Source organism: Falco naumanni, chromosome 14, assembly GCF_017639655.2.
Source record: "Falco naumanni isolate bFalNau1 chromosome 14, bFalNau1.pat, whole genome shotgun sequence".
Taxonomy (NCBI): Eukaryota; Metazoa; Chordata; class Aves; order Falconiformes; family Falconidae; genus Falco; species Falco naumanni.
This window is the reverse complement of record NC_054067.1, coordinates 2,247,170-2,268,173: the sequence shown is the minus strand read 5'-3', so window position 1 is coordinate 2,268,173 and position 21,004 is coordinate 2,247,170. Positions and strand designations below refer to the sequence as shown.

The window sequence follows — 21,004 nt, the reverse complement described above, 5'->3', positions numbered from 1 at the left end:
TATATATATTTAGTTGCAACAGTGCTTCTCCGAAAAAAGGTCCATCTATAAATATAATTTTATTTATTTTTATTTTTAAATTTTAGTTCTTTTAAGTTAAAATTCGCCATCTCTCTAGGTATTATTTTTTGAATGGTGTTAACCTGCTGAAGTTTTGCCAGAACGGTGCCTGGCTGCGTCTGGGTTCGGTGAACTCGAAGACCTGGGACTGGGATATGCCATCTGTCACCATGTATTGTCCCTGATTTAATGGATCCTGGGGTGGTGGGTAGGCTGGAGGAACCGACTTGGAGTAGCTCACACCTGCATCGATGATTGGGGGGAAAAAGAAACAGATCAGTCAAAGTGCAATTGGGTCAATAGTCTTTCTTCGTCATGCTATCGCTTCTTATTACTTAATAACCAGGGTCCCCAAACAGCAGGGAGACGTGCTAGAGACGGCAGATCTATGGAGGAATGCAGCAGCTGCCTGAACTCTCAGCTCAGAGGCTCCCTGCACTAGACCATGAGTTGAAGATTTGGAAAAGATCCATTACTTTTGTATTGGCAGAGTTTTGCTCACCCTCATGGAAAAGTCCTGTGTGACCTAATGAGGCACAAACATGGCTGGGCCGTATGCAGTATCAGTCTGGTCAGACGAAGGCAGAAAATCGCATCATTCCACCCACTTGCAAATTTAAGACTTGCTGTTTCCGAGCTCATTTTCACCCTCCCTCCCAGCTAGGCCTGTAAAGTGGTTTTGCCCCAACATGCCCCAGTGACCAGCCCCAAGCAGCACAAGCCCAAGGACTACTGGGCACCAGTCCCTGCGCCAGAATGGAGCACAACTGCTTGGAGGAAGCGCTACGCAGCAGGGACCCGTGCCGCTTCAGCGCTATTCTGCTTATACAAAAGGCAACTCGTTACTTTCTTTAGGAAAGCTTGTAGGACTTTTCCATAGGGTTCGTTTAAAATTCACCAGTCTGGTTTCAGCCAAAAGTGGCTGCACGCAATGCAGAAAAGGCTGATTTTGCTCAATCCAAACTGGTAGCAATGGATGGACTGGCAAGGCTACACTTTCAGGTTCCAGATGTGTAACTCCCACGTAGAAGAGTCACAGCTCCCGTGCAGGAAGAGGCTGAGGGGATGCTGCCCTTACAGCTTTCCCACGGGAAGGGGAAGCTTCAGCAAGCTGGGACCTACGCAACCTGTTGTAAAGGCCGGTGTAGAAAGGGTGGCTCTGGGTGAGTGGCAGTGGAGCAGAAGGGATGCATGTCACCACCAAAGTGTAGGCTACAGGGAAGAGTAATGTGGCTACTTCTGTATTTCCTTCCCCGCCACATCACGGGTGAGGGATAACCCTCCTTCAGCCTCAGGGCAGCGTGATCGGCTGGAAACCACAACTCCAGAGAAGGGCAGGAAGGAGAGAGGAGCGGGGCTCTGAAGCAGGTTGCTGTAAGCTCTGGCCATCTCTGGATCCCCTCTGCTGCATGCAGAACTGCTCTTCCTTCTGCGGGGAGGGCAGCCCCGGCCGTGTGACGGGTGGCAGGCTTCGCAAAGGCCATCTGGAGGCCATTGCCTCCCCTGGTTTTAACCGCAGAGGCGAGGTGACTCTACCCAAGCAGATCAGTGTCCTCATCTGGAAAGCGGGATGGCATCACCCACCTACCTCACACGAGGGTTGTGAAGCTAAATTAATTAATGTTTGTAAAACACTTTGAGATCCTCGGCTGGGAAGGTGCTAGAGAAGGCAAAATACGGTGATTAGCACCCAGGTACCACAGCAACGTGTGTCAAAGAAATGTGACTCTTTGCATTCAGTTATCAGTTCCTACCCACACACAAACACATGCTTTGCGGGTCCAGCGCTGGCTGGCCCGGGCACAGGAAGGCTGCACGCAGTTGGGTACTTACAGACAAAGGAAAAAGCCTCACACAGTGCACTCACGGAGCTCATCAGACAACTTCTATACGTTGCTGCATTACAATTCAGGACCTCTTTTAGATACAAAGCTAGAGCGTTAGGGAAGAGAATCAATTCACTTCCCCTTGCTATAGAATGTAGCAGTCAAGGGCTGTTAACAATCCTCAAAATGTTCAGACCAAATGGAGGTATCACCTTGACTATGTCCAACCGATTTCTCCTTTACAGCTCTCTGTCCACTGTAGGGAGTTACCAAGATCCTTCCTTACGGTGGACAAAAACTGCTCCGTGATTCATACTTCAATAAATGCATCACAGTTGATATTTCAAACTTATTTGAAAGGAACAACCTGGAGATGTTCTGCATTTGTACCTGCACGCTGGAATACAGTTACTCAGCAACAAGTTCCCTCCTCTGTCTTTCCCAAGTCACCCCTCCCACAGAAGGCCTGCAGAGCTTTCCTGGGGTCACACCGGAGACAACTTCTGTACCATCCTTGCTGGCGGGCCCAGCCACTGATTTGAATTTACCATGCTACATGGCTTAAGCCAATGACATCCCATAAGGACGGGGCTCAGGACGGGCTTGAGTTCATCCCTGCCCTGCCTCTTCATCCCTTCTACCACTGCCCTGCTCCCAAGTTGCCTTGCTGAAGGCAGGTCCGTGTGTGGGTGGTGTAACCAACTGCAGAGTCTGCTCTGGAGAGCAAACGCTAGCCCTGAACCCATACAAGGGGTACACATCCTGCTGGAGGCCACCAGCCTTTAGTGCCTTGGCCACTTTTCCCAGCAGAGACTGGTGAGGAATTTTAGGACCTGTGGGAAGGTTAGGATCTGGTACAGGTCCCTTGCATGGCTAGAGTTAGGAAATATATCTTCTTCTGTCTGGTAAGCGGTTTGGATCTTCAACTGACCCAAAAGACCAGCAATGACTTAAAGGCAAGTAGTCCTTGTGCTGCCAAGATCACTGACAATGTTACAACACCAAAGAGCTGTGGATCTAAAGCTGCTACTAAGGGATGTAGAGCAATTGTTTCTAGCTTTGGAGGACCTCAAACCCACCTGGCTTTGATGACTTTGATGACTTGGCAAAATGTCTTTTGCATCCTGTGGCTACAGAGTAGCAGTCAGCCTTGTGATGCAGCCCTGCCTTGCTGAGCTGGGCTGAGCTCTTTATTGCCTCTAAGCCAATTTGTGGAGGGTGAACTAATGTATTTTAATGATGATACAGAAATGCTAAGAAATCTCCTGGATCAGCAAAATGTTATGCACTTGGAAGGACAGTCTGGCTGAAGCCCACTGACACTGATGGAGTTACACTGCAAAGAACGTAATCCATAGTCTGTCTTCTCCGAAAGAGAAAAAGGCAGACTCCCCTGGCCAGATCGCTAGCAAACCCCATTCAGTTCCTTCCCAAAATAGCCTTTTCGGCCCAAGCTCCTGAAACATGTCTGTCCTTGCCTGAAACATACCCATGCACACACTGCCACTTCCCTCAGTAAAGAAGCTCAGACCCACATCCTCAGAGCTGTGTATGGGGCCGTGCTTGCACCTAGGCTGTTGGCATTAACATCTAAGCTGGATGTACGTCAAAAGCTCCTGGCTGGTTCTACTTGAATAAGCAGCTGAGGGTTTGCATATTTATCATATTTATCAAATGGCCTCCGTGGCCTAAATGTTCAGCGCTGCAGATCTCAATGGCATGCATAATTACCATGTGTCTGTGGGCATGCAAATAAAAACATTTGTGCTCTGGCAAGGCAGGCTGGTAATCCCGTAAGAATACATTTTCTTGTGAAACTGTGATACAGCACTTTGCAACAGCTTAAGGTGCCCCAAGAATGGCTTGCTTTGTGGGGGGATGGACGGACGGGGATGGACATGCCCACGTTCTCAACAGAGTGGGACACAGGGATTGGGGGGGTGGGGGTTGTGGGGGAGCAGTATTCACCTAGGCTGCTCATCTTCAAATCCTGAGAAAGAGCAATTCTGGGAAAAAGTACGGCAGGTTGGTATTTTTCTATTCTGAAGTGGTTTGTTCCCTCACCAGAACTTGGGACCATTGTGCAAAATTGTCTCTTGGGGGATTTTTTTTTTATATGCAAAGCCATAACTCCACTGCAATTCAACAGAAAGAAATGAGCAAAGCTCTTTTCCAATGCAATTTTGGGCTGCTTGGCGAACAGAATTCAAAGTGCAACGGGAAAAAATCGATAAGTACAGATTTCTAGACACAGCTGCTGCGCTGCCTGTCCAAGGCGTAAGAAAGCAGCTACACACCAATGACCAGACTTGGAGCTCCTTCTGCTGGTTCATGCATAATTCTGCACTGTAACAGAACATAAAGGCTGCAGCTGCACAGCAAGATTGTTCAGCAGGGTGGGGTTGTGGAAATCTGTTCAGAATGAGAAAAAGAAAACCCCAGGGTTTATAATTTGGCTAGACAAAACTGGTAAAGAGAGATGCTGCGCAGTTGAAACCATGTCTTTTTTTAGTACCAGGCAACGTCACTTAGAATCTTTCGAATTTCTCAGCTCACAAGAAAACAAAAAGATTTTAAACCGTCTCTTTGTCCCCTTCTTTTTGTCAAAGTGTCTCTTCTATTTGAGCTTACAACACGACCTTAGTAGCACCTGGAGATTTAGGAGCATGCTATTAACTTACAGGCAATCCACATGGACACGTGCAGACAGACGCGGTTAGAATACAGCAGGACAGCTACATGAACACCGCACCTCTCCAGAGTGAGTACGAACGCACACAGAATACACGCAGCTTTGCCTATATATAACCATGGAAGCTTGCCTTACCAGCTGTTTATTCCATCCTCCGCCTTTAAGGTTTTAGCTTTGATCAGGAGCTATTTCATAGCTACCTAGCTCTCTAGGTGTCATGCTGTTAGTGAGCCAGAGTTGAGTGGGAGACAATAAAATATCAACACCTACTTCTCTACTGGCCGAGTGGAGGCTGCTGGTAGGAGAGGGAGCAGCGCTGCGCTAAGGAACCTTCCATCTCCCTGCTCTCAACAGCAGCGGAGCCAACTTGCATCTTCCAGGAGCCATGCTCAAAAACCCCATAAATTCAGTTTCCTCCTGAGTATTTTGTAACCCGTACACAACATGGGGTAGCCAGGAACATACCTCAGGAACACTAATTGTTGTACGGTTAATTACTCCTGCAATAGCGACAAGTTTAAGTTAAAGAAATAAGCAGTAATGGCTGAATGGGTACGACTCTTTGCCCTTCTTCAGCACATTTCAACAGAGGATCTCAAAGCACTTCACTATTCACTTGCTTGCTGCCACAGTTGGAGTTGGTGAACTACGCCGTGCCTGCTGCTCATTCTGCCCTGACTGCAGGCCTAGTTGTTACGGCGAGAGCTGTGGGTGGCAGCTGTGCAAAGGGGATGCCTGCCTCCGAAGGCAGCCCTCAGCAGCTGCCGGCGTCACGGGGTTACACTTCCACGCTGAACTGCCCGACTCAAATTTTGTCATACTCACCCAGCTCAAGAGGAATTTAAGTGGTGCATTAGCCACGGCTCTTTACACAGCCATGGATTTTACTCAGCAGCCTGGCAGAGGTAGATATTACCAGGGATGGTACCGGTGAGGAGAACATGCCTTGGCTCCCTTTCCTAACCACTAGCCTAACTGCCCTGGTTTGGAGGAGGAGGGAGGGAAAAGAGCTAACTGCAGCTTGAGAAACGCAGCAGAGGAAAAGAGTCATCTGGTGTCCTGGCTGTTCCACAGCCAACCACAGCATCTACAAATACTGAGGTAACCTGACCTTGCCGAATGTATTTATCAAGTCTGTTTCTGCAACCTGATGCCATTAGACTAGACATTAAGATAATGATTCCTCCTGTGATAAGCAAAAGCTAAGTGAGGTAAGATGGAATAAATGATGCTAGGGCCTTATCAATCAAAGCCAGGTGAAACCTAATTTATCCCATCTTGTACTTATATAGTCTCCATCTCCTCCAGCACTTTGTAAACTGATAGCAAAGATCACTCTGTCTGTTTCATTGATAGGAAGAGATCAGTTCATCCATCCCTGCCCTAAAGTGCAGCCTCTTCTGGGTAGCAACACTGCCCCTTACATAAAACACCCCACCAAACCGACCCCCCTTGGCTCTTCAAACGAGGGCCAACGGAAAACCCAAGAGGCCTGTTTTGCATCTCACCAAAAAACTCCCCTGGAGAAGCACGTGCCCAGGGCCGAGTCACCGGTACCATCCTTAGCAGCCTCCCAGCCAGGAATTAATTCAGGCTTTGCCTCAGTTTGCACATCTGACCAGCTCTCAGGTGATACTGGCCGACTCCAGCTGGGTCACCAGTGCCTTGCAGGAGAAGCCGTCTCTCTACACTGCCACCAGACCAGTGCTGCGGACCCCAAGCATGAAGCGCTCGGGTGAGCTGCAGGCAGGCGCTGCGTAACGCCTGCCTGTCGGAGGCTTTGGGTAGGGTCTGGTTTTTACAAGCAACGGGATAAGCTCTGCGATTTCTCTGAACCTGTGGGGAAATACTACCGAGAACACGATTAGCTCCGTTCTTTCACCTACACTGTGGGAAGCTCTGTGAAAAAAGGGAAGTGACCTTGATTATCTGAAAATGCAAATGCCCTGCTTTGTTTTAAAGTGATTAGTCTATGTGTTGCTCAGTGTCTTTCAGTCCCCCCGAGGCTATGCCTACATGTGTGAATAGGATGGGAAAACCTGTCAGGGCCACGTCAATCTTGTTAGCGAGGAAGATGCAATAAAATAGGCTTAAACATTCAGGAGAGCCACAGGAGGTACCTATAGGCTCCGTTACCTGTAAGACCCGGGCGAAGGCAGCGCAGGCACGCTAACGTGCAGTCACCTCGCTTGCCGTGCAGCCTGGCTGGGGCAGCGCACAAGTGTGAGAAGTCAGAAAAAAGCTGTTGGGTGTTTGGGTCAGGGTTTTTATGGCATAGTTCGCTGTGAGCTCAAGTGATCAGAAAGGAAGAAATTAGCAGGAAAATTCAGTGATTCGGAGGGTGTTTTACTGCGGGCCAGAGCGGTTCATGCTGGCAGATGATTTAACCTCCGCTGGGTTTGCATAGCCGAGTATTTATGGGTGGATTTCACGACAGCATCCTTCTAATCTCAGGGCTAGGGGCGATGGTGATTGAATATACATTTCTCTCCTTACGCAAGTCCCAGACCAGCAGGCTAAAGGCCCGCCAGGGCAGAGGGTATCTGCTTCGGTGAAGCCGTGGCACAGTGCAGATGAGAATACACAGGACAGGCATGAAGGAGCTGGCTCACAGCCTGGGTCTGACAAGCTATCCTGGGGTGGGAAACCCTCCCACCTAGCACTAAGGTGACTTTAAATTTGAATAGATGTTTCATTTTCCAAAATGAAACGATCAGGGGAAATGGTGCTTTAAGAACGGGGTCTCCTTCCCAGGCACTGCAGCTCTAATCCCTGACAGCTCCAGCTTCCAGGAACATGAGCAAAAATCCCTTACGTGTGCACGCTGTCCTGCACGGGGACATATGTGGACACAGCTGGGGATCAGAAAAGTAACCGAATGCTTCTGAAAGCTGCAAACACTAATCGTTGAGGGGGAGATTAAAAGTGGCCAGCAGAACAAAAGCACTGATGGATAGGGGCAGTGAAGGAGGCTTAGAAATGGAGAATGTACCCTGATAATCCTGGGTCTACGTTAAGGATGGACTGGAGATCCACAAGGGATCCAGTTTCAAGGGAACTTTAGCCTTGGTTCCACTGCTTTAGTCAATAACGAGCACAACTCTGCAAGTGCAATTTGATGCTCTTTGATGCCCTCTTAAAGCGGCAGTGTCAGTGCAGCAGCGAAGGGCTCAGTGTACCTGGGCTTCTCTGCAGGAAAGGCGCACGCTTGCCTGCAGCTTCACCAGGGCTGTGGGGTTTTTTGTTGTTTTTGTAAGTCAAGACAAATACTTTTCTCTGTTTCTTTACTATTTCTAGGAGACACCACACTGAATTCTGTTCCCAGTTACCACACCGACATTGAAAAAAGCTAACGGGCAGTAACCAAGAGGCAAAATCTTAAACAGTCAATGCAAAAAGAAAACAACGACAACAAACAGCCCTTTTCCCTGTCTGTAGGTAAGGTGCAGAGCCAACACTACCCATTTACTTTCTGTCTAATGGACTTAAAGAACGCCAAAAATTGTTTTAATGCTGTCTTAAAGGCACCTGACCTAATATCATTATGTTTTGCCCAATCTAATAAGTAGTGGAAAACCTGGTATATTGCTGAAATCTGACCTCGCACATCATTAAATCGATTTGGAAGGAAGCCTGGCACCGCAGCACATTTCTGTGCAGGCATGAGTGTTAGGAGGGGGTCGCTTCCAGAGGGGGCTGACGTGTGCCCCACACAGGACCCTCACCGGGGAGCACAAACTTCTCAAAACACCAAGAGTTGCTTTCTCTCCTAATCACCTGCATTAAGTGCATTAGGTTAGAAAGCAGAGTTTTAAGGTTTCTTCTCCTGCTGTCAGCTGATCTCTGGGCACCCCTCCCTCCCTCAACGCACAGCACTGGAGTGTAAAACGCTCCTTTTCAAATGCACACCCGCCAGCTTCAGAGCAATGCTTCTGGGAGGTGTGGTACCACAGTGCATGAAATAAGCTGCAGTTTATACTATTTGAAAAATGTTTTTCTGCTTCACCTCTAACAAAGTTGATTGCATTTTCCGTTTCACCTCCTTCATGGCTCTTCTCTCTTCCTTAAGTATTCTGTGACAGGGAAATTACCATGGTCTCCCATTTAAGAGGTGGAGGGAACAACTGAGATAATCTAGAAACAAGTCTGTAATAGGCACCCACTGACACGAGAGCAGGGCTCCCCACACGGTCAGGTCGAGCTGCTGAGCCGTCAAGCCCTGCTGTAGCTGTGGAGACCTGGCCCGCACAGTCTGTAAATTTAAATGAATAAATAGCTCAGCTGAACGGAGCGGAAGCATTCCTGCTCCTAAAGGGCTTCACTGCTTTTCAGGTATAACCAATGCTCCAAAACCAACTTAAAGCCTCTTCCGATACTGCTACCGCATTGTGGGAGGCTGCACAGGGAGGCCAAAGGCAGCGCACGGTGCCTGCAGGCAGCAACCCCCTGACATGGGCACAGGCTGCCGGGTCCCGGCCCAAGGGCTGCACCTCAGCCTCAGCTACACAGCCCCCAGTGCCTGGCAAGGTCTTTGGCAAAAAAAAATGTTGCTGATATATGCAAGATGCATATGGCAAGATTCAAAATATCAGTCACTAAAAGCCAACTCTCAGGAAGTTCCTCCTCCCTCCGTCTTCTGAGCAATGCCACCAGTTGCCTGCTCCTGCAGCCTCATGTCTCTCTGTGGGTATCCGGCACAAGACAAACCACAGAGTAAGAAAACTAAGAATTTTCAGCAAAATATCTGGTTCTGGTACTTGATTTAATTAATCTGAGACTGGGATACGATTACCACAATGCAGGACAAAAGAAATAGAGCTACTAATTTAATGACCCTATTTGTCATTTTTCAGATTTCACATCTTAAGTAAAACAGCCAGGCTTCGCTTCACTTGGTGCTTGGGGTCCGGGTGAGTTTGTCTGACACAGGGACTTCATCTCACAAAAAGAACTGCCAGTGTTACAGCATAAACTTGTTCTTCATAAAAGAAATGCTGACTGGTGTTCTAGGAGCTAATTAATTGTATAGCCAGAGAAGTCTAAGATAATAGCCCCTCCTTCTTCATCTCAGAGACAAAGAGAGAGAAAGAGAAAGAGAGAAAACAAGAGAGCAATTGCTGTGTAAGAAATAAGTATGGTTAGGCACATTATATTTGTCAGGATGCAATCAGTGATTTAAGTGGGAATACTGGCAGGCATGCTCAGGCACCTTTCAACTGTGTGACTTAATGACCGAACAGTGCAATTATTAATTAATTATATAAAGATATAATTAACTGAACAGCAAATAATAATTTAAACTGTTTATGTCATGGCCATCATGCAAGTCAGATTCTCTGATTTTCCAGTTGCCATCATCTCTGTGGATGCTTCCGTGCTGAGGGACAAGCATGCAAGTGGTGAGGGGCCAATCTGCAAAACCAAGCTCGTGGCAGCGCCCGCCACTGCCTGAAGTCGCCTACGTTGTGCAAGATACGCATCCCTGGGCCCGTTTTGGGGGCTGTGCATCCTTTAAGCTTAGAAAATCTGGCCAGGAGAGTTTTTAGAGAACATCTTAGAAGACAACATAGGAAGTTAGTAGAGAGGAGAAGACTAATGACAATGGAGAGACACAGCATACCAAGGAGTTTACAGTTGGCCTAGCAAACCACTACCGCACCAGCAAAGCCAGTAGACAACAAACAGGTGAGGCAAAAGCAAAGAGCTCCTTCAACTTTTGCAAAAAAACCAACCCAGTGCCTGTACAGAGTGGGACGAACCTGCCTGGAACTGACCACAGCCAAGACATGATGAATTCTCTCAAAACCCATTTATAGGCCTAGTTCTGCCATGGTTCTTTGGTAACGATTGGGTATGTCGATGACTTTGTGAAGCTTTGGAAACCTGGGAAAATAACCTCTCTGACCTTCCCTCTGTATTTAGGATTTCAAAACCTGTAGCTGCAAGTTACTGCGAGTGAGATTTAATGCTGGCTGCTTCGCCAGCTGAGGCGCCATGTAATACCCAGCATGGCATTTACTGGGTGGCTGTAGCCTGCCTGGGTGGGGAAATGGATCTGACATTAAAGAGATATAATGTCTTTACCAAGATACTTTATTTCCTAGAGCTGTTGCTACTGTGCTGTCCTTAAAAAGTTATAGGTAGCCCTAGGAAACATGAGTGTCCCCTTTCCAAAAGCAGGAGAGGGGTAGATGGCTCACCACCTCCGGCATTTTAGCCATCTTTCTTTCTTTGCTAATGGGAGACTTTGGGAATTAGCAGAACCCCTACACATCTCCGCACTCACTCCCATTTCAGCCTGAGATAAAACAACTGAGATAGATTTCTGCCCCCAGGGACAGCTTCTGGACACCAGACTGGAGACACGAGATCAAATTCATCTCTGGTGAAATTCCGCTGGCTTCAACCACGTCAGACCAGAGATTAATTTGGCCCACAGATACAATAAGAAAGGATACAAAGCACAAACGGTATTTTATAAAAAAAGAGAAAGGGGAGGGGGAAATTCAAGGGGGACGCTGGATCCTAATCCAGCAGGATTCAGCCCAGCCCACTCCACCCTCACATCACCAGGCACAGTGCATGTTGCCGGTTACCTTTTTGCTTACTGACTTTCTTTACTGTCATTGCCGCTTGCCGCTTTTGATTTTCAGAAATTTCAAAGCCTGAAAAAGGGAACACGGCAAACACAATTCAGAAGATTGCTTACAAAGCCTCTTTTCCTTTTAGGGAGGGGGAAATGTTCTGCACTGTTTGGCACCTAGGTGGTGAAGCATCGCCCAGTGAGATGGGTGTACGGGCAGGTATTTTACTGAAAAGCAAATCTTCCTTGAAAGGACAGCCCTCTTTATAATCTCACTTGTGCAGGGGCTGTACGAAGAGTAAGATTAGACCTATTATTATTTATACAGTATCATAAATATGCCCAGTGCTTCACAGCTGAGCAACACAAACTGAGCCTGAATCGACATTGGTTACAGTCAATTTATGGGCTGATGCCGAGGGAAGCGCGTGGCTGGTAAGTCATGGACTTTGCCCTGCTCCCACCCTGCGTGGGACAGGCCTGACCAGCGTAGAAATGATGCAGCCAGGAGACTCTGAAGTCAGATGGCCAAAGACTTCTTTCTCCTGCAACACCCACAGAGGTCCAGGCTTGAAACTACGGGCAGTATTTGTTTATTGAGGGCCAAAAATGACAGTAACTGAATTGGAAAGACACCTATTTATGGCTATGAGAGCAACCAAGGACATGCAAACAAGGCTGAACTGTAATTCTACTTCAAAAAAAAAAAAAGTGGGCTTCTCCAACAGTTGGGGCTAAATTAAGCATTACCAACAATCTCCTTTCAGATTAATTTCATATTCCTCACCTATCTTTTCATCTTCTTTTACCATCTTCCTTTCTTCTCTGAAAGCTCTAAGCCATCGTAACTTCTCCTCCAGTTTCTTGGCAAAGAATAAGTGCATCTCCTCAGTCTCCTTGTTATGAAGTTTGAAGGCATTCTTCATGCTGACATTGAAGTCATCATCTCTCCCATCTTCTATATCCACCACTTCATATTTATCCATGTCTATGCGACCTTTGTAATAAAGAATATCTCTTCGTATCAGATCCTATGGAGAGAAAAGGGAGAGATGGGTTGATTGTAAGAAACTCACAGAGCCTGAACTCGGCAGGGCATTCATGTGAGGGCTGGAGAAAAGAAAGAAGGACTGGTGCAACGTGGTCAGATTCTTGAAGCCTCATCTGCTGTGAATCCATTTCTTGCTGGCTAAACAAACAGGGTAGATCATACGCATCAAAGGGCAAAATACAGAACCTCATGCTGCAAAATTTTGTTGGCAGGCATGAAGAAATGCCTTTGAGTAGGTAACACACTTCCACCATTTTCCATGCTGGGAGTTTTGTTCCACAGGACGAGAAACCAGAGCAGGCAGGCCCCTGGCCCGGTGGGGTTCCTGTGCTGTGAAGGAGGCCGCGTAGAAGCACGAACCCTGACAGACCGGCTCAGGCACGTCTGGCGGTGCAGGCCGGGTAGCCCGTGTCTCTCCTTCCCAAACAGTCTCAGTCAGGGCAGACAGGTCTCTGCCCCTTCTCCTTGGAACCCATTTCCCATTCTTACACAACTCACCAATGGGAATCACCCCGACTCTCAGCTCGAAGAACTCCTCACCTATTCCTGTCCCATTACGTCCTGGATTTAACCTCTTGGTCCAGCTTCATTTTTTTTTTCCTCCTTGATGTTTATAACCTTTACAATCAAACCCGTTCATCCTCATCTCCTTTCTAAGTTGATTGTTCCTGCCCTTCTTTTTTAGCAGCAGCTTATTTCTCTACATCGGGAAGGAAAAAGTAAAATAGTCTTTCATTATTAATTTTTCAGAACTCCTATGAGAGCACCCGCAGCTCCGTGGCTGTTTGACATGCTCAGCGCAGCCTCCGCCCCGTGCCGGCCGCAGCCACACAGCGGTGCCGTCTGTTGGCTGCCACGAGCCCCCTGCCAAACCACCAAAGGCGCGTGCTCACGGCAGCTGGGAGACAGCAGCAGGTGGAGGTGGCACTAAAAAAAAGCATTTTGAGATCTACTGTGTCAGTTGCTCAATCAAATTGTGGATGCTGATAAACTGTAGTAAAACCCAGACATTTTCCTGTTTTCCTCCTTACCTTCTTCATATTTATTTTGACTTTGCCCACCAAATTTTGTACTGCCTTTCCTATAACTATTCCTGATTTATACTGGTGTAAGAGGAGCATTGGCCCCATGTCTCTACATCTTTATAGGATCAGATAACAGAAAATGATAATCAAAAACCAGAATGTTAATTATATAGTCACAACCATTTAAGGTGATTCAAGTTTCAAGGTGCATATATTAAAAAAGACAAATTCAGCAAAACACAATCAAGATTTCCTTTCTCTACCCACTCTCAAAAGCCAATAATTAGGTGTATTAAATTAAATTAACTCAAATACTTTTTGATTTTTGAGAGTGCCCTAAAGATAAATGCTGTATCAAAGGACTCGTTTAAGAGGAAAAATAAAATCAATGTACAGCATTTATTTACTCACGTAAGCTATAGCAGAGAGGTTTTCTAAAGATAAGCAGTAGGTATTATTTTAAACAAATCAGTGATCCTGGGAAATAAATTGTACATCATAGGTTTTTTTAGCAAACTTGCTCATGGATCTGCCAGACGTTATTAACTACCATGAGAAAGGGCACGGTCCCAAAGCTCGTAGCCTTTAAAACCTGGCTCCTTCCTCTGGAATGCTCAGGCTGGGGGGGAGGAATTCCATTAACAAATGTATTGTACAAATATCTTCCTCGAGTATGCAGGCTTTGAGTAGTGATGCTGTCCAAAACATAAGAAAAGGATATTTCAGGCTGAATATGCAATAGAAAATCTTTCCTGTTTTGTACTAACTTGGAAAATCACTTCTTTCCTCTCCCTCGGCGCCCAGCGAAGCACTGAGAAAAGGCTGTAAGCATCACACTAAACTTGTTCAATTAAATCAATACTGTGCACTGTGTTTGAATTTGAGTCTTGGACTACTTCTTAGTAACAGCATTTCTCTTCACCATACTCTCAAAAAACCTTGATAAAAAACCTCACAGTAAAAAAGATGTGACTAAAAAAGATGTAAATTACCGATGCCAGCAACCATTCTTCTGCCCACTGCTGATGAAAACTTCCCAAACACAACACCGAACAGACTGTGCTTGTGAGTGAGATGGGTAAAGTGGGACCAAATGTACTTTTCTATACAATATTAATGATTATCTAGAGATTTTTTCATATACGCTGTTACAAGAACAATCACAATCCTCCTTCTCACCTGGTTCTGAAAATACAAGGCTCTGTGCGTTAGCTTTTTTCTTACACGCACTACATATATTTTTTTCCCCTCTTATCTCTCCGATTTTGATTTAGAAAATAGTATAAGCTATTTTTAATAGCTAATGCTAAGTGAATGTTTTAACAGCTTTGTGCTGTCCTATTTCCAGAGGACAATGCATCAGGTCTGGACATGTCTGACTAAACTGCTCCACACGCTTCCCCTCCAAGGCTGCACAGAGCAGGAGCAATCGCTGCCTCCTGCGAGGCTTCTGCAGTGCGTTTAGAGGCTCCTGTGTTTTGCAGGTATTGCTGAGTATTGGATGTCAAGATAACGGTGTTGCCTAGGAGTTATTGAAGGAGCAATGAGGAGAGAATGGAATCACACAAGTGCTTTTGGAAATAAAATGGCCCCACAGAATATTATTGTTGGTGAGAACGCAATAGCAGGAGAGAACAAGTGCAGGTATCGAGATCGCACAAAACACAGGAAGAGGAAAGGCTGTGGTTTTGTCCTTGAGCACTGAGCAAGCACATGGGTGAATTACAGGAAGACAATAAGCACGAAGCTCCTGCCTGCCACTTTCACTTTCATTTTGAGAAGAAACTTCAATAACAAATCTAAAAGAAATGAATCATCTTTGCTCCCATTGCCTTCCCAGAGCCCTCTGCCTCCAGCTTGGAAGGAACTTTCTGGTGAAGAAACAGCCCCTGGAGCGGGGGCAAGGCCCAGAGGAGAGCAAGGTGCTGACACGGAGGAAGATGGAACCGTTCAAAGAGGTACAGGAAAGCTAAAGAGCTCAGAGCAAGGCATACCTGATGTCACCCGAGTGCGGGTCGCTGCCCTGCGCCAACAGCGCGTTTCCTTCATCCTTCCGCTAAAGAAGGACCGTTCCCCACTTGCTGACCACAAACTCCAACACCGGTACCCCAAGTTTTTAAGAGATCCTTTGCTTTTCACAGAGTGGCAGAGCACATTCACGTCTCGGTGGATAGCACGTGTCCACACGCGGAAGACACTTCGTACACAGCTGGTTTTGAGAAAGTTCAGCCCATACAGCACACTAAGAACTGTAACAGATGCCATTTTTAATGGGCTAGGCATTTCCTAGCTTCTCCCTTCCTCTCCTCTTCTTGCCAACACTCAAGAAATGCATATTATTTCCCAACTGACTAAATTTTAATGCCCATATTATGGGAGGCATAATAATTATTTGATCTGTGGACATTTGATCACATATGTTCCTACAGCTCTTAAAGAATAACACATTACTTAGCCTCCTTAGTGAAGCATGGGCATCTCCAAATGCACTTGGCTTACACTGTAACTGATTTCAATAAAATGTAAGGAATTCATTGGGGCTCCATGAGATATGTACAGCAAACAAGGCCAAACCTCCGTTTTAAGGAGCTTTTTATGCATGTGGACAAGAGAATAACAATTCAGGGAACATGCTGGCAATGAAAGTAATGCTGCTTCCCATGATTCCTGCCAGACGCAGACGGAAAGCCTGTAGCAGTACTGAGAAATGGACCTTGCTGTTCAGCACACCGTTTTTGTCGAGCACAGGACTACCTTCCCTTTCTTCGAGCACGTAAGCTGAATCAAACAAGCGCACACAAGATGAAGGAAAGCAGGTGTGTGGCTGAGGATGAAAATGGATTGTTTAAACAGACTGGGATAAGAACTGTATGTCAGAAGGACAAAGCACATACGTATACACAAAATGGAGATTTATCAGCTATAGAAGTAGCCACACTGTCAAAAGGAGCTCAGGCTTCGAGGAGAGCAGAAATGGCAGCTGGGACAGGCTGTTGCTCCTGATTATCCCAGGGGTAACACACGAGACAGTTAGGAAGAAATTATTAAGACAGAGAATTTACCTTTGTTTATATGCTGGCTATATTAGTATAGTATGATATATTATCCTGTCCATAGTCAAGCCAGGATGACGACTAGCTGGCTTACATGGCCCCATTCTGACTGTCATACAAAATTATTTTTTGTAGTTAAATCGGATAAGTGCAAGAAAATACAAAAAGACACACTAAAAAAGACTCTCAAAACCTGATCGCTGGGGAAAGGCCAAAGAAATGGGAGTAATCTAGAAAGGACATAAATAAAAAGAAATGTGCTACTGGTACTCCAGAATGTGAAAGCTGCTTCTCTTCTAAGGATGCTGGTGATCAATTCTTCTCCATTTTGATTGTGGCTTGGCTTAATTTACTGCAAGGGGGAATAGGGTGAGATACGTGGGAAAAAATCTTTGTAGCTCTAAGACTAGTTAAACACTAGAACAGACAAAATAGGGAAGTCTTGGGACAGCATTCCGTGGAGATTTTCAAAAATAAGGTTAGACAAATATCCATCAGAGATGATCTGAGTATACTTAATCCTGCGAAGGGAATAGCTAATCTCCTGGGGTCCTTCCCAGCTCTGTATTTTGATGATGTCTAAGGGAGAGGTGGCAGATGGAGGAGAAAATGGGATGAGAGCTGGCAGGATTAGCATGGACTGCAGGGGTGGTACAGGAGAAGCCCCAAGGCGCAGACCAGGCCAGTGAGCGCGAGGAGCAGCGACAAACCTGCAGTCTCTGCACACAGCATCCAGAGTGCGTTGCACGGCTCTTACGGAAATTGATGCATCTAGGTCATTTGCACTTATTTGTCTAAATATGATCTTTTTTTACCCTACAGCTTCTATGATTTCCTTTTCTTTCCCTCGCTGAGGTTAATTAAGCTGTTCTGAATAACGCTCTGCAGTCTGTTCACGTAATACTACTAAGGATTCACAAGGAAAAGATGAAGCCAAAAAAAGTAGCATTTGATGGGAGCACAAAACAAAGTTTTGACACATTACGTAAACCTACCACAGTTCTGCTCTCTGCATTTGCTTTGTCGGAGGTTACAGCTGAAGTGCTTGTGCCTGAGGTAGCGGCTGTGCTCAGGGAGATGTACCTGCCTGTGCGACCTGCTTGGGCAACCTTCTCCTGCTCTCACGCTGCCTTAAATATCCCCATTTCACTGTCCCCTCTCTGAAGGGGTGGGGGAGGACAACTTTCTGTAGCTGCACTTGAAAGAAACATATCTCATTTGTGACCATCGTAAGGAAGCCAAAGCTGGAGTTTAATTGGAAAACCTGGAGATCAGAAGTTGGGATGTGGCTTCCACAATGAGTTATGCACCTACCCCCAAATTATTGGGGTGGCTATAGATATCTGTAAAAAGGACTGCATCCGTAAATCAGACTGTTCAGTAATTCTTACTGTTACATCGACTGCTACCTGTCTTGAGCACTGCTTTCTCCTCCTGCTCTCTAGCTTTAATCAATCACTTTTCTTCTGCCACGAGTACCCCAGGCCACAGCTGCATATGCCGGGCACTGCCTTTGCATGCTGTGGTTGTGCAGGACCCTGTACAAGTCAACCCCTCCCGTGATACTGCAGAGGAAATGTAACATGAATCACAAGCAGGGCAATCTGCCTGTGCTGTCGATCGCTACTGCAAAATGACATTAGAATTAAAAGCTGTTCAACGGCTTAAGCAGCGCACAGCACCTAAGGAGGAAATTTCCTCCTCTGTCAGAGGGCACAGGTAAGCACTTGAGAGGACCGAGCCTGGTATGTGTCCTGGGTCATTTGGTCCTGTTGGCTTTGCATGCATCCATCCTCATGCGTTTCAGAAACTATTCGTATTTATTTCTTAGTGGCTGGCATGCAAGAATGGATGGGGAGATCTTAAGTAAGGGTTATGATTTTAGGATGGCACATTTTTTTCAAGTGCTATGGTTTACTCCATGCTAGGTCACACTCTACTTCTCACACATAAAGCAAATCAATCTACAAAACGCAAGTGGAGAAAGAGCCATTTCCAGCCGTGAGTCATTAGATCCCTCTTAGGAGCTGACAATATATAAGATGCCAACCACAGAATAATCCTTTACAAGTTTATTATTGCGTATGTAGGTTATCGGTTCTCCTGTTATTAAAATCCTGTGTAGTCCAATGGCAAAGTAGTTTCAAAGTGACGCGGGGAGGAACTGCGTGCACGGCTGCAGCCAGACCTACAGAGCACAGCTCCCGAGCCTGGCAGGGCTGGCTGCGCACCCTCAGGTGAAAGGCAATTTCTCCCTCAGACCTTCCCCCTCTATAATGGGATAACGGCATTTGCTTCTTTTACAGGGCAACTGGGAGGTGTAAATAAGTAATCAGTGAAAAACACATTGAAAGCCTTTGATGGTGGATCTTTAACAGCTCAAAGCCTTGTAAGAACAGCTTAGCGTTACACGTGCTCTGGGGTTTGGAGCTGGCAGAGCAAAGGAAGGCGGAGAGGAGGCTCTGCAGGCACCAGTGCAGCCCAGCACAGACCCCTCCATCCCTCCTGCAAGGCAAAGGGCAACTGAGTAACATGCCACAGGGTGGCTCTTCTGCTGGGGGTTGTCACTCCATCCCATCCCGGTCCCTTTACAGAAGATCATCCTAATAGAGGTCTGAGATCTTCCTGCCGCACTGAGTGGGGGTGACAGCGCAAAGGTGCACAAGGGGGTTCTCCCCTCACTCCTCCCCACCTGAGATCATGGTGTGGGGTGAGGAGCGTTGCTGGTGAAGCAACAGCCCTTGCAAGCACTCATGGGGTGGGAAGGCTGAGCGTGTTATACTGCATACGCACAGATAAAGCAAAGCCAGAGCTCACCTGAAATGACTGATAATTGAAACGTAACACAGACAAGGCAGCAAGGTAGCAGCGTGCTCGGTGTAAGAAGCAGCAGTCCCTGCAGACTGTTTTTGCCCAGAAGATGATGAGTTCTTCAGGTACCAAAGGAGAATGGGCATCCAAGGATGAGGCTGCAGAGGGACCCCCCTACAGGCAAGCTCTACAGCTTGGTGAATAGTTGATCTTGAAACAGTTGATGAATAGTTAATAACTGATGCTGAAATTGGGAAAAGACTAAACCAGGGTCCATAATAACTGCACCCAAACACCAGCCCATGATTTGGAAAAGGCAGAGGTCTGGAAAAGGCTGAGCTGTCTTTTGCACTAAGAAGTGGGTGTCAGACCCCTCTCTGACAATTTCTCCTTGACCTGGGCAGTGACTGCAGAGCTGAACAGAAGAAGCAGAGGGAGTGAGCAGTTTTTCAGTTTACTCCTGAAATTTGTCCTGATTTTCCTGCCTGCCTGCCTGCTCTCTATCTTCACTCTGCCCAGCCTGCCGTGAGCAATGAGAGCATGGCACACTGCCACTTTGCCATGTCTTTGGGTATCTTTAGTCATAAGGGCTTTCAACGTTCTTTGGCTTTTTAAAAAAAGATTCAGAGCCTACATTTTTAAAATCTAATTTACCTTAAAGCAACCCTTTGAAGAAAGCAGCCCAGCTTACTTTTCATGAACACCAAAGATACAGTTTTCCGTAGCATTAATTCATTTAACTTAACCCTACTGCAAGCTGATTGTTACGACGGGACAGTTACACACCGCTCTCATCAACCTGGCCAGAGCTGAGTGCATTGCAAAACTAGGCCTCAAGTGAGACCCTCAACTCAATGAACCCTTTTTTGTGTTTTTGTCCTAAATATTCTTGATATCAGAAAATAAATCTAAGTCCTGCTAAGTGGCTGTCAGCTTTGCTGTTGCCCTGTCGGACACAGCGGTTTGGGCTGAGCCAGCCTTTAGGGGCAGAGAAATGGGGTCTGTGCAGTGCCACCTGAAAATGCGATGAGGAACGGACCACATTAGGAAGAGGAGGATGTTAACACCACCTCCCCAACACAACCTCGGCCACTCGCTTCCTACCACTAACTTCCTAGGATGGGCCAAATTGTGGCAAGTTTCCCCAGGGGCTGCCATGGGAAGAGGGGAGCCGAAATCTCTGTGCTATCAGTTTACGTAACTCCTCCTCGCACAAGGACAGCTGTGCTGGGGAGGTCGGCAGATTCCTGCCAAATTATTCAGCAGTGTCTGTCTCCTGAGTTGGGAAAGAGACGTTTGATTCATCCTTGCCAGCTCCATGAAGCTGCAGTGTGGGATCCGAGTGGGGGAGGACTGGAGCTGAAAGCATTTATGTGGAAATGCTATTTTTGTTGAATGTATTTAGTGGAACATCAGTGGCATTTTGATGCCTTGTTCCACCTCAAGCCCAGTCACAATGGCTGCGAAGCAGTGAGGCGAGGGCGAGTGCACTTCCAAAGAACTAATAACAGGAAAAGACGGGAAACCCTGCTGCAGCCACGTCATTTGGTTTGGCCTCTCCAGTTTGTTCCCAGGGGCTTAAAATTGTGCTGCTGAAAGGCCACAGCAGAGGAAGGGTTAGATTTTCAGCTCTGGAGGTTTCACTTGTGGGCCAAACGTACACCCACTGCAATTACAGGAGCGATAAATTAGGCACAGAGTATATTGTATAGAATCTTGCATATCTGTATGGCTGCATGAGTAGGCTAAACCTGTTCTCTATCCAGAAAAGAGAACACAGACTGTGAGGGACTCTGAATTCAGCGTTTTCTGGATTTTACCATTGAATTAACAACTAACAACCTAAAGCCTTCTCCCGCCCTCCTCCAGCTGGCTTCTCTGGCCAACCCCGATGTTTTTCTCC

At 46.6% G+C, this 21,004-nt stretch overlaps 1 protein-coding gene and 1 long non-coding RNA gene across 12 annotated transcripts in view; one reads left to right on the top strand and one right to left on the bottom strand.

The window, feature by feature from the left end:
- ARHGEF9 (Cdc42 guanine nucleotide exchange factor 9) overlaps nucleotides 1–21,004 on the bottom strand; it is a 221,944-nt gene that overhangs the window by 3,674 nt on the left and 197,266 nt on the right. For 10 of the 11 annotated variants that reach the window (XM_040614134.1, XM_040614144.1, XM_040614139.1 and 7 more), the window contains 3 exons: nucleotides 11,949–12,192; nucleotides 11,175–11,243; nucleotides 55–303 (listed from right to left, as the gene is read on the bottom strand). In XM_040614134.1, coding sequence (XP_040470068.1) covers nucleotides 122–303; nucleotides 11,175–11,243; nucleotides 11,949–12,192 — 495 coding nt within the window. In that variant the 3' untranslated portion in view covers nucleotides 55–121. Of the gene's footprint in view, nucleotides 1–54; nucleotides 304–11,174; nucleotides 11,244–11,948; nucleotides 12,193–21,004 lie in introns of those variants that run through there. The other variant, XM_040614135.1, reaches the window with a different exon arrangement.
- On the top strand, nucleotides 299–10,659 carry LOC121097298. The gene is made up of 2 exons (XR_005830903.1): nucleotides 299–8,016; nucleotides 9,927–10,659. It is a non-coding gene; the product is annotated as an uncharacterized LOC121097298 (long non-coding RNA).